The sequence below is a fragment of the Anas acuta genome, chromosome 20 (assembly GCF_963932015.1).
Source record: "Anas acuta chromosome 20, bAnaAcu1.1, whole genome shotgun sequence".
In the NCBI taxonomy this organism is placed as follows: domain Eukaryota; kingdom Metazoa; phylum Chordata; class Aves; order Anseriformes; family Anatidae; genus Anas; species Anas acuta.
Genome location: NC_088998.1, coordinates 10,174,551 through 10,187,923, shown reverse-complemented (window position 1 = coordinate 10,187,923; position 13,373 = coordinate 10,174,551). Strand labels below are relative to the sequence as shown.

The 13,373-nt window shown below is 38.5% G+C and overlaps 1 protein-coding gene across 12 annotated transcripts in view; it reads left to right on the top strand.

The window, feature by feature from the left end:
* Nucleotides 1–11,221, top strand: part of STRBP (spermatid perinuclear RNA binding protein) — a 66,082-nt gene extending 54,861 nt beyond the window's left edge. For 5 of the 12 annotated variants that reach the window (XM_068657035.1, XM_068657034.1, XM_068657045.1 and 2 more), the window contains one exon: nt 1,812–2,189. In XM_068657035.1, the coding sequence (XP_068513136.1) occupies nt 1,812–1,906 (95 nt within the window). In that variant the 3' untranslated portion in view covers nt 1,907–2,189. Of the gene's footprint in view, nt 1–1,811; nt 2,190–2,835 lie in introns of those variants that run through there. The other 7 variants (XR_011089173.1, XR_011089172.1, XM_068657044.1 and 4 more) reach the window with 7 other exon arrangements.
* The last annotated feature ends 2,152 nt before the right edge of the window (nt 11,222–13,373 follow it).

Genomic DNA, 13,373 nt, shown 5'->3' with positions numbered 1-13,373 from the left:
AGGGAATTAATCCTAGACAGCCTCTTTGTATTAGGTTACATTCTGTGAAACACATACTAAACAAAGGAAGTTCCCACAGAAGAGCTCATAATTACAGGGATACACAGTTCAGTCCGTATTGCCCAGAGAAAGGACATCAGTAATGTTACAATCTCGTTCTTTAGAGCTCAAAAGCTGCTTGTTTTCCTTTCTTTTGTTTTTGACCAAAAAAAAATAAAAAATTGCACTTGTTCTTGTGGCCTTCTTCACTTTTAAGATTGTCTGCCCACCCTTGATTTTCCATTCACCATTTTTGCAGAAAGCATTTTAGTTGTCAATCTTGTATTAAAACAAAGGGTTCTCCTTTTTCCCCTTACATTTACAAGAATCTAAAGCAGCAACAAGGTCCCCATGAAAACTTGCTATTTAATTGTCCCAGTTCTTGTTGAGTGCTGCTGTGGAAAGTGACACACTTCAGCCATAGGCCAGTACTTTTCTTAAGAGTTGGTGCTCAAACGAAAAGAATTTCCTTTCAGATAAGGAGCGGGTGCACCTGTCAAATTCCAGGACAGGCCCCATCTCTGTGCTGGCTCCATGTGTTTTAGACTCCTGCAGAAAAACTGCTGTGGGCTCTACTGAGGGATTCAAGTAGTCTTTATTAAGGTATCACCCCCACAAATAAGTAGCGTTGCTGGTTGTACTTCTCTACTCTTTTAAGTTGCTTTTCAGGAGGTTTGCTTTAGTTCATGCTCTTTCCAAGACTGAATTTATACACTCTGTTCTCCAACAGATTTTGCTGTTGAGGCAGGGGGAAGCTATATTTATGAAGAGGGTGTAAGAACAGTGCTTAAAGCCATGTAAAGTTCCTCCTCCCTTTCACCACCCATTACAGGGAAACAAATAGTAGAACAGCATAACAAAGGGCAGCTTATTTAACAAGCTGCTCTTCTTGGAATTAACTGCACCTGTTAAACTAATATCTATGCTTAGAATTGTGTTCATATCTTATATGGTTTTCCTTCTGACATAGCTCTCGCTTTTGTTTGGTGTTGGTGGTACTTTAATAAAAAATGCAGCTCTACTGACAAGTAGCGGTGAGCCTGCTGTTCTCATCCATGTGATAGTGTTGAAATAAAGAGCAGGGTCTTGGGGATGTAATCAAATTGAGCAGTGCTCCTAAGTCACCAATACATTTTGCTGGCCTATGGATGAAAGGAAGCCATCACGGAGCAGAAAAAGCATGGCTGATAAGAGCCCATTTTTGTTAATCAAATATTCATTAAAGGAATCTTTCCTCTGCACACGTTCCACCCTCCTCCCACCCCCCTTTTGGAGTTCCCCTGATTGGCAACTGTTTTCTTTTTTCTTTAATCCCTGGATTTGTAAAATTTCTAACAAAATATTGTCTGAACCAATTCTACACAATAAACATTTGTATGCCCGATAACTTGTTCCTTATTTCAAAAACAAGGAGGGCGCTATGCTCTTTTCCAACATGATGGCAGTCATTTCAGATGATTGATAGAAGTCTTTTTTTTTTTTTGTCATTTGTTGGGAGTTACTAACCACATTGTAAACTTGCCCCCTTGCTGCATATTTTACATTTCTCTGCTTTACTGAAATATGAATGAGCTGTCAGTTCTTTGTTTAGAAAGTGGTAACCTTGGAAGTGTTAGATGTTTCAATACCTTCACAGAATTAAAAGTGCCCATTTTACAATGAAAATTCCACTTGCAGCTGAAAGAGCAGAGAAATTTAAATGGAGCTTTAGCTTCAGCCACTCTCTGAAATTAACATGAAGTTTTTGCTTCTCTGCTCTTTTCCCACTGTAGGTGGTTTTTTCATTGACAGTCCCTATTGCCAGCCTCTCAGCATCGCACCTTTTATTATTCACTTGGGCCCTCAAGATTTCTTCTCTGACTTCTAGAACCATCAGGTTGTGTGGCTCCAAATGGCATTTTGTACATGTCTTAAAAGCAAGAACAAAACTGGCTCGTTTTGAGGTTTCTCAACTTCAGACATGGAATCTGAGGTGTTTTTTTTTTTTTTTTTTTTCTTTTTTCTCTCAAAAGTGTTTCTCACTTCTTGAACTTTGTTCCATTTAATGAAAAGCAATACTTACTTCAAGCCACAGTCCTTTCTTTGGGTACATAGCAATAGATGTGTATATACTTCTGGTTATTTCTTTACACTAGAAGGGAAGAGGGGGGGAACAAAACAAGACTTTAAACCTCATAGGGTGCTTGCTTTAAGCAGTGAACCCACATTTACTTTCACTATTTAAGTATTTCAGAATTTTAATACTATGACTGTATTTGCATGTTTCCTATAAAAACTGCTACGAACAGTTGCAATGGTCGCTCTTGAAGCAGTAGTGCTTTGTACCATTGTACATGTCAGCAGACATGAAATGTAGCAAAAAGCTGGAAGAAAAAATAGTCTATTTTTCTCCAAAATATAACTAAATGTTATTCTTTCTCTCTCTCTCTCTCTCTTTCTTTACCACATCATTAATATGAGGCACAAAAAGGGTAGGCCTGAACTTGACTTTGAAATAGTTCTTCTGTGTCTCTTAAAATCATCACCAAATGATAGGAAATTGTAGTATTTGATAAATCTTCAATTCAAAATCTTTGCTTCTCTAAATTTACTAGTGAGTTTGTTGGTTTTTTTTTTCCTCTTAAACTTGTATGTTGATATTCTGAGATTGTGAATCAGTAATCAGCAATAACTGAAAGGTAAATGTCCTTGTTTATTTAAATGGTATTGGAACATCTGTATATTGCAGTTAAGACTTTTAAGCAGTTTTCAGCAGGTTAATACCACTTTATTCTCATTCTCTCCGGACCTCCATAGCCATATGCACTTGTATAAAATAAGCAGAAATGTAATGACTGTAAGCTGAGATCGTGATGTAAAAGGTAAGAAATTTTATTTTAAGCTTAAAGAATATTTTTATTGATTTTTTCTAAAAATCTCACATACCTGTGACAATCTTGTATATGGCAGATTTTTATTATGTTTTGTTTAACTGTAAACAAGTAATATGCAGTTTTGGATTCCAACTTCATGTTTTTCAAGGCCACTTCAAATATTCCAGTTTCAGTTAATAATATATATATTTCTTAATACTTTTAAGAAATAGTTTGGTTTTATCAACAGACTGTTCTTCAGATATCTTTCTCTAGCATAGCCTAAAAAGCTGTATTGATAATGCTGTGTATCAGGCACCGCATTCCTTGCATACTTGTGGAAAACATTTAGGTAGGTACTAAAGCCTGGCCATGGCCTGTACTGAAAGCCATACCATGGTTACAGTTATGTGAAATAAAAATGTGAAGTGGAATGTGTGGTATTATCTAACTAACAAGAGAGAAATTATTTCCCTAAACTAATAAAGCCAAACTCCAAAAGGAGAATGAAAGACTTTGATGATGTTAGTTTAAATCTGCAGAGATCAAATTACATTAGGCCAAATTAATTCATGAAGCAGCCAGGTTTGCTTTCCTCTTGTGGGTGCAGTGGGAGGAGAGGAAGGCAGGCAGGAAAAGATCTAACTGTGCATGAATAAATTGTTTGGCTGTAGTTTTCTAAAGCTAGAAATTAAGACAGGGGCCTCCATAAATAATTATCTTCAGTTCTGTAGTAAATGTTTTAGATGATATTTTACTTGGAGTAAAATGATTTTGGATTATGACTTATATGGTGCACATGATATGTGTAGTTTTAAGATACTTGTTTTTTTAATTTGCATTTATATAACCTTACATTATGCAAGATTGCATAGCACAGTACTGCACAACTGCAGTACCTGCAGTACTTGAAGTTGCTGGAAACAACTCTTTTATATTAAAAAAAAAAAAGCAAAAAAAAAAAGCAGGGGGTTGATGATGTATTAGTGTTTTAGGGTCTCAATTCAGATATGAAAGCATTAAAAAACCCTGACTATCACAGTTTATACTGATGTAAAACAGAAAAATACTTGGTATGAAATATGTAGTAAATCGAGTCTAAAGCTTGTTGTTTTGCATCAAAATATAACAGCAAAAATAAACTATATTTCTTTTCAATATTGAAAATATCAAATTCAGTAAATAACTGCATGTGTAGGTTCTCCATAACTCAGGATATGCCTGGATTAAATACATAGGTTGATGTAGAAAAATAGCTGTCAAATATTGTTGGTTTTAGTAATGTTGGAGGAAACCGGATGTTGCAAGTGGCCTATGTATCTGCACCTGGAGAAATTTAAGTTCAGGAACTTTACCAGTGACTTGCCCACCAAAGCACATAACTGTTTGATTACATTTGCAGGTGCAATTGATGAGCCATCAGCATGACCTTTCTGTTTGGTGGTGCAGATTTTCATCTGCTGTTATCTTCAAGGTATAAATGTAGGGTTTGGTCTGAAGCTCACTTAATGTTCAATTATTTGTTCAGCCTTGTAAGGCAAAGCAATCCTGATAGTGGAGCAGCAGGCTGCTCTGTTTCCTCTGAAAGACAGTGTTTTATATGCTTCAAGGCGATGTTAAGGCACATTATAATGAACTTCTCTTGAGTATTCCTTTTGTAGGTTTAACTGATAACAGTCTGACAAGCAGCTTATCTGTCCAGTTCAAGGATTGATTAATAACTTCTTAACTGACTTCTTTGATCTCTCTTTGTGGCCTGGATTTGGCAGCTTTATCCATTTGTATTGGTTTGCATCAGCATTGTTTTGACTGTGAATTTCCATATTTTTCTGTCATTACCCTTTTAACTCTTAGAATTGTAAGCATTCTGCCCTTCTGCTTTTTTGGCATTTTCACTTTCTTGGATCTTCTCCTCTTTTTCAATGAAAAGATACTAAATTTCTTTGGTATATTTTTGCTCAGTAGACAAACACTTAGGTCCCAAAATTGTCCCCTTGGCTTTGCTGCATGCCTTCGCAATAGGAAGGACACCATTTCCTGACATGAAGTACACGCTGTACTTGAAACTCCTAAATCCTGGTTTTGAAGCCATTTGGAGTTAGTGACAAGACCGTAATGTGGGTGCTAGGACTGCCTAGTGCCTAGGACTGTCTCATTCATGGTTGTACTTGAGCAAAACATTCACATGTTCTGAAACATCTTTCATGTAGGTTCCACAAGTGCCTAATACATTGGCATTTGAGAGAACTGTTACGGACTGCATTCTATTCCAGCAGGTATTAACCTAACCAAAATACCAGGCTATTATTTGATGAGTGATTTGGATAACATCTACTTTATCAATGTCATCACAGCCACTGTTTTGCTAAGGCAGAATTAGAAGCTGCTTTCTTTTGCCTAACACTTTCAGGTTTCCTTTGAAAATCCACCTCACCAAGAGAATGGTCTGAAGTGCCTTTTCTGAGAGATTGAAATCTGTTAGTTGATGGCTACCAAGCTTTGTCTTTCTGGATATATAAGGCAGTCAATGTGGAAACCTGGTTCCATGTGCTCTGTGTAGCTGCTGCTATCTTTGCCAATTCTGCAGTACCATTTATGTGAAGCAAAAATATTTTACAGTTTGAATTTCTGGTTCATGGAAAAGAATTCTGAAAAAGTTCCTTTGAACTACTACATATCAATAGGACACTTGGGAAAGTCTGTATCTATTCACTTCCCACCTTAATTCTAGTTTTAGCTAACCAGATGCCAGTATGTATTTTGGGAGATGATGTCTGGCACTTAAAGGATTAAAAGAAACCAGAGCTTTACAATGAAAAACTGACCTGTTTAGTGTGTTACCTGGACTAGAGATGAATGGCATTAACAATGACTTTGGAAGTATAAATATGAACTTGGGTGGCCTGGTTGGTTGACATGGAGGGAAGTGAGGCTATTTACAGAATAGCAAGATTAAAATACAGGCTGTTCTTTGTTTACTTTTATATAGCTGTTCTTGCATACAAATCCACAATCACACACAGTGGCTTTCCCTTTCTAACAGTTTGGATTTTCTGGAACCATGTGAGGGAGAAATGTACAAGCAGCCTTTTGAGTTGTCAGATTGGTATCTGAAGTGGCTGTGCAGGACAGCAGTCTTCACAGATGGAAACCTCTAAGTACAGTATACTGCTAGCCATACCTCAGCATTTTTCTTCCTGATGGTTGAATGGCAGCTGGAATGGTTGTCATTTTCCCAGATAGGAAACTGTGACTTGTGAAGAAATAACATATTTGACAAGGGAACTTAAATCCTACTTTGCCAGCTACATGAAATTTCTACAGGCATGTTCTGTCTAAAGAAGGGTTTAAGGCAACAAGGTGACTTTGGAAGGAAAGTGTTATCTTGAGCTAGTGTCTTAATTGTACATGAGACAAACACCATACAAAAACCTGCCTAAACCTTTTGAGACATAATTCCATCACCAGCCTTTGCTTGAAAGCCTGTACGTTAAAGTACCAGGGTTGAATGACTGTGAAAGGACTTGGCGAGCTGAAAGCATGGCACACGATGCTTCCTGCCATCGTATCCTCTCTCTGCCAGTGCTTGCTGTCTACTTTACGCATGCATTCTGGAGCTGGAACATGGTGACCTTATTCCTGGGCATTGAGCCATACAGATGGAGGGAGGCCAGCCTATACCCATGAAGGGACTGTGTAACACGCGGCCTCTGTTGCCCAAGCAATTTCTCTTGGACACAGTACACAATCCAACCCTCACAAAGGCAATTTAGTGCCTGGGTAGGTGGTTCCTAATCTGTCTAATTTGCTGTCATGCAGCCAATGTGAGTTAATTAGATGATTCAGCAATTGTCGTGGTTCCCAGTTAATGTGCTGTAAACCCTGCTGCCCTAAGTTTCACTGGAGCTGAATACCTTTGCTTCTGTGAATGCTGTGCTTCCCGCTGCCTTTTCTGATCTCCTCTAGTGTTCCAGTAAATAACCAAGTCTCTGAAGTTACAGAATCTTTATGTAGCTGTTTCTAGATTGTTGAGAATTTCTAATAAGCCAATGAAAAGCTTTAGGGAACAAGTTTTCCTACAAACTTATTAATGTGCCAAGACACTACTATTTTTACTCATATGCAAACATCTGTGAGAAATACTCTGGTATCTCTGATCACTTGAAAGGGCACTAGTACTCATTCTTTAAGGATACTTGTCTTCTGGCAGAAAAAATAGATTTATTTAATGTTTGTCTTAGTTCTAAAATTATTTGTGCATTTTTCCTTTCACTGGACTACTAAGAGAAATTTCCCTGACCACAAGTTTCTTGTATTAATAGGAAGTAGAAAATGAAGGAGTGGCATGAAGACTTTTCAGGTGTTCTAAGAAAAAAAATCTCCTTGTTTGGCTGTTCAACTATGGGACACCAATCTCCTGGCAATTCTAAAATTCCGAGATAGCAATAAACGTGAGCAGCTTCAGTGTACTATATTTGATCCAATCCAGCAATGTCCTCAGAGAACGAGTCTGACAGTCCCTGTGTTTTCAGTCACTGATCTCTGACAGAAACAGTGTAGAAGCACATGGGTCCCTTGCTTTGTTTTTAATTCTCCATCTGTACTTAAAGAGTCCAAGGGTCATCACAGTCTAGCGATGAGATTCCCAAACATCTCACCAGAACTATGTAAATTAAGAGCTAGCACATTATAATATTTGAGTCTTAGACAAAATTCCAAGTTTCCCTCTGCATCCTTTGCTCTGTAGGCTAAGATACAATCATTTTGTATTAGAACTTAGTGCCTTTAGATAAATCCTCTGTAGTCAGTTGCTTGCTAATAAATAAAGGGAAAAATATGTCTTCCACCTTCAAATGAGTTCCAAGTCACATCAGCAGGTTACAAAAAAAAGGCTCCTACTTCCTGAGGCTCTGGGAAATAGCACAAGAACTCTGCCAGGGCAGATTCTTTTGGATACATGATGAGATACACAAATATAAAGTTTAGACTGCTGTTCTCAGTCATGAATCACACTGGGGCCTCTTCTCTGGCAACAAAAGAATGAAAATGAGGTCTCTGCTGGATTTACAGAGAAGTTCTGTTAACGTACAGTTGTACTGTCTTAAGAACCAGTAACTGAGCTTGAATTTTCAGGACACAGACCCTCTCAAGTGTCCTGCTGGAAGAAGTTACGGAAAAATTAGATACTTTGCTGACTTGTTTAAAGAGATGCAAAGGTATAGCATAGTTGCAGCCACTATTCTTAGTATATAGACAGCTTGTCTAACAGCTCATTGGTTCCAGTCTCCTGTTTTAGGAGATCTGGTTTGCTGTGAAACTGAGCCCTACTGTAAAGTAGAAATGCTGTTGCAGTCATTTTAGAGCAATTCACTGAAGAAACTCAGCACTGGAGTCCTACCCTTACAGGTTCTGGCAGCAGTTTTCACCTCTATTTTCTTTTGAACATTAACCACTTCAGCTGGTAATTTATTGTTTGACATTAAGAGAATTCACATCACAAAGCTGCTTTATTACTTAACCCCTGAAGTTAAGTCTCCTTAGCTTAACTTCTCTCATCTAATTCCATACCTATCTGTGTGTAGGTTCTTTAGTGCCCCAAGACATCTTTCTGTTTCCCACTGTACTCACAGAAACAAGAGTTATTCAGTTATTTATGTGCAACTGATGCTCAAGATAATAAAACAGCATGAATAGGACACATACAGACCTGTTCCTCTAGCCTGGTGTTTTCTATGAGAGAGGATGCTCTTTCTGCTAGACCTGTCTAATACTGTGTAGGCAGTGCAATAGCTTATTAAAAGTAGTTCTGTGATCTTTTTAATAAAAAAATTCATCTTATATTAAGATTTAAATTCAGTATTTTTTTCTCCAAGTTCTGTGGCTATGTGAAAACATTCAGACTAAATGCTTACCTTGACACTTAAGAGGAGTTGAGTAATCTAAAGTGCTAAGTAGAGATGTACAGTTCTAAATCTAATTTCTTATGTTGTATGTTGTTTTAACTTGTATTCGGTGCCTTAACTCTGTACAATCTAATGTTATCTATACTGTACCACAGGTAGTTTAGTGGGTAAGTGTATTTTAAAAGAAGTCATCAAGCTAGGCTACAGAAACTGTAGCAAGGACAAGCCTTCTCAGTGTGAGTTCTCCTGCATGTTTAACTAATAATCCACTGATAAACAAAACCTGAAGAATTTAAAGACTATATAAACTTTTTAACTATGAAATGGGACTGAATGTATCCAATTTCCAACTTCAAAGGTTTGTGGCAATGAGATAAAGGTACAATCTCTTCTATGTTGTGTAAGTAAACTTCAAACTGGCCAGAAGTGTGTGTTTGTGAAAACCTATGGACTCTTATCTTTACTAGAACAAATTGCACTAGAAGGTATTAACTGAATGTAGTTTAGAAGGGTATTAATGGAATGTAGTCTATTATCCTTTATCCACTGGTACAGGGGGCTTGGAATGAGTCAGACTTGCAGTTAATGTTTAAGTCCAAAATAGCATGTGAACTTAAGCCTCATTCCTGCCTCTTACCTGAATCTAGAAGCTCCAGGTGCCTTATGCTGCTTTGCAGTTTGCAAGGTGTAGCACAGCTTCTACTTGAACACACATTTGCTTGCTGAATGCACCTGGTCCTGGTAGAATGGACTGAGGCAGGAGAGAGAGAGAGAGAAGAAAACAATGAAGGTAGAGTGCACCTCTCCAGTCTTAGGTTAAGTAGACAAGGAAGTTGCACGGAAAGCTGCACTGCCTTTTCCAAGGCCATAAATCCAGTCTCTGGAAAAAACAGGACGTTTGTCTATGGTGGTAAATCAGCAGCCTTAGTACACCAAGAGCAATGAGGAAATGGTATTGTTTTTTCAATAGCTTGTATGAAATTAGATAAGAGATTTAAGCTACCCATATTACAAGCTAAAAATCTGCTGGAGCAGATTATACTTTTTTCCTGCTTCAATAAACAGGTATAGGTTGGAAAGAGGAACAGGAGCAATCCAATGAATCACAGAAGGGTTTGAGTTGGAAGGGACCTTAAATATTACCTAATTCCAACCCCCTGCCATGGGCAGGGACACCTCCCACTAGACCAGGATACTCCAAGGCCATTCTTCATATCTAATCTAAAGCTACCCTCTTGTAGTTTAAAATTGTATTTGCTGATGCATTGTTATCCGCAACAGGGAGACTCCTCCATGCAGTATATAAAGCATACAACTGAATTTTGTCAGGGAAAGGAATACTAGTAATTTTCCCTAAAGGAATACTAGTAACTTATTGATACAATGACTATGGTATTCTAGACAACCTGCCTTTGAGAAGAGCAGCATGGTAACAAGGGAAAGCTGATACTGCTCCCACAGCTACATGTTGTAATGTACATACTTCAGGTCACTAATACTGGCATAACTAGTTATGACAAGATCAGTTCATCTTACCAGAAAAGCTTATTTTGACATTTTATCTGCTTCTATCTTTTAAGCTACAAGGGAGTTAATTATAGCACAGTAATTTTTCTAAGGCAGTAGAGCAGAAGGTAAGTTTCAGCTTTGTGCTTCGAAACTGCTGCAAATAAGTCAATTAACAGTGTTCCATGGAAACAACCTGACGTACTTATTTATTTTCTTTGTGCTCATTTCTATGTTCTTAGAAAAGCACAAGCTTCTATAAGCATAATCAACACAAAGTTACTCAGGGTACTGTGTCATCTCAGCAGTGGACACCAACTTGCATCTTCAGTCAACAGGCACATGTAAATCAAGCTTAATTAAGAGGAACAGAACATCTTGGCAGGTTTGCTTTACTACTGGCACTGTTACAATTTAATGATCTATGCATATGGAAATATGCGTATTCCTGCACTCCCAGTATAAGTTAGAGTTCTGCAAGATCGTCCTGCAACAAAGTAAAATGTGGTCAGTGTAGAAGCAAGTATTATTTCCTCGTTATTTCCATAAAGGGCTGTTTATAAGCAGTTGCAAAGTGATACTACTCAAAGCAGAATAGCTGTGCGCTGAAGAGCACAGCTATTGGAAAATTAGTAGTGATATAAATTTAATAATGAAACAACTCTACCATACAGATTATTTCCTGTGTTTTCAAACTAGTATCCCTGCTTCCCTGCTCAAAGTAACAGGATAAGACAAGTGTAGTTTTCCAGTAACACGTATTGCATGGAAATGTACTGGACAAAAATGGAGGCTGTACTGCTGAGAGCATATTCTACTATACAGAGCCATTCTCTGGGCAATGCTGCATAATTTAAGAGTGGGTAAACATGCCTTCAGGGACAACAGAACACCAAACAGATGTGTTTTTTTTTTTTTTTTTTTTTTTTTTTTTAAATACACAAAAAAATCAAAACAAAAAACAGAAAAAAGCCTTGAAGCTTTGTCCAGTCATACACCTATTCTTCCCTGAAAAAAATAGACAGGTACATCCAGATGTGCTTAGTGAGTTACAAACCAGGTGACACAAAGGCCCTTAAGGATGAGTGTTTTACAGATAGTCTCCTTTTGGCCGGAAAAGAAAGGAAGTTGACGCCGTCTTCCAGTTCCAAAGCTCAGTGTCTTATTTCTGATCCTAACCCTAGAGCAGTATTTATTGATCAAACTGACTAAGCTTTTTAGGTCGATGAGCTCTCCGCAAAGCAATTCTGTTCTCCTCTCAAGCCTCTGCAGGGGCCAACAACTGGTGCTTAACTACTGCTTCCACTGCAGAATGTCACCTGTCCTCCAGCTGGCCCAGGCGTTCTGGGACACTTGCACTTCTCAGAGCAGCGCAGCTGTGGGGGCACCCAGCAGAAGTGCTGCAGTAACACAGCAGCACAACCCCCGCTGGGCTGTATGCTTTCTCAAGTCCCACCCAGGTCTTAGTGACAAAGCTGAGCATGAAACCTGTACCGCCAAAACTCCTGCCCTTTAATGAGGACATCTATGGGAAGGAGATGTGAATCTGGTGACTTTGAGGAAAGGTTGGTGTCTTCCAAGTCCAACTCATCTCACAATCCTTTTGTTCCCCAAACAGTTGAGCTTCCATCCACCATTCACTGTCAGTCTAATTTGTTCAAATAATTACTGCTAATTTGGGCTAAAATATCCCCCTTGTGTAACCCAAACTACCACCACCAATCCACCTGAAGGATTTTTTTTTTAAACAAAGGATCATCTGGAGGCAGATCACTGCTAAGAGTATGCATACTGCAAGGCAGACAGGAGCTCTGGCAATGCAGTGCAGTGCTCCTTTTCTGATGACAATTACGCCTACAAGACAAGAAAAAGACTGAGGCAGTGCTTTGGGGCAGTGTTTCATGCTCAGCAAGTTCGCAGAGGGAAGGAATGCAATTCTATAAATCACTTGTACTGTATTTCTGTTTCTAGACTTGAATGAATTTCACTTTTCCTTTGTGGGTCAGCATAGTAAACATTAAAGAAAAGGACTATTTTTATAAATCTCTTTCACCAATAGAGAGGTCTGACCTGCAGCCACCAGATGGACTTAATTATCCATAGAGGACAGAGTGTTTATTTTTACACTAAGATTACATATGATATTGAATAATACAAAATATGGCCTTTGATCTATCTAAACCTTAAATCCTATCACCAAATTCCATAAGTTAAGTAATACGGTGGACAATTCCATCCTTCTTCCTAATAAGTCTCCCTCTCAAAAGAAGTTACTCAGAAATAAATTTCCAAATGAAGTACAGGAGATCCTTGTGGTCTAATTACAGAATACTTTACAAATCAGGAGGCATCTTAAATATTTTTAATAAAGTGAGCTGTACGTACTCACTAGCTAAAAAAGCCTGCAAATGTAAAGTAAATGGAATGCTCTTTGGACATGAAGTTGCTTCCTCATGTGATGCTGTACCCAGTACACTTGGCTTCATTTGGCTTCTGTGTTGTGGTTTATATGCCAGCCACTGTTCTGAACTGTACACAACACCGATATTTGCACTGTAACCTTGATTCATTTGCCACTGATTGTAACCCAATGCTACGGACTTCTCTGTATATAAAACCATAACCATGTCCCATTTGCTTCCAATAGCACACAATAAAGGCTTATCTCTGTAAATGGGAATTATGTCCTTATGACTCTTTTTTTAATTATTTTGTCTTCAGTGAGGAAATTGGCTTTAAGGTTTTTCTGAAGCCTGGGGAGCCAAACCACAGAAGTCCATTCTGCTTTAGGCAGGAGGCTAAGACAGGCTTCCAAGGCTGCGGTCTGATCAGAGGCGATTGTTAGCAGAGCTGTGTCACGGAGATGGAAACGTAAAGCACATTTACACCGCCTGTACCGAGCGGAATGCCTTCTGTCACAGAGGTGAATAAAGCATGCAGGACTAATGTCTGACACACACACTGACGTGAAGGGCCGCTGCACAGAAACACCGCCTGGTGCTAGCCAGTGGCAGCAGTAACAAAAGCTCAGGAAAGGCTGCAATGAGACTAGCCAGGAAAGCAACCTGTACTT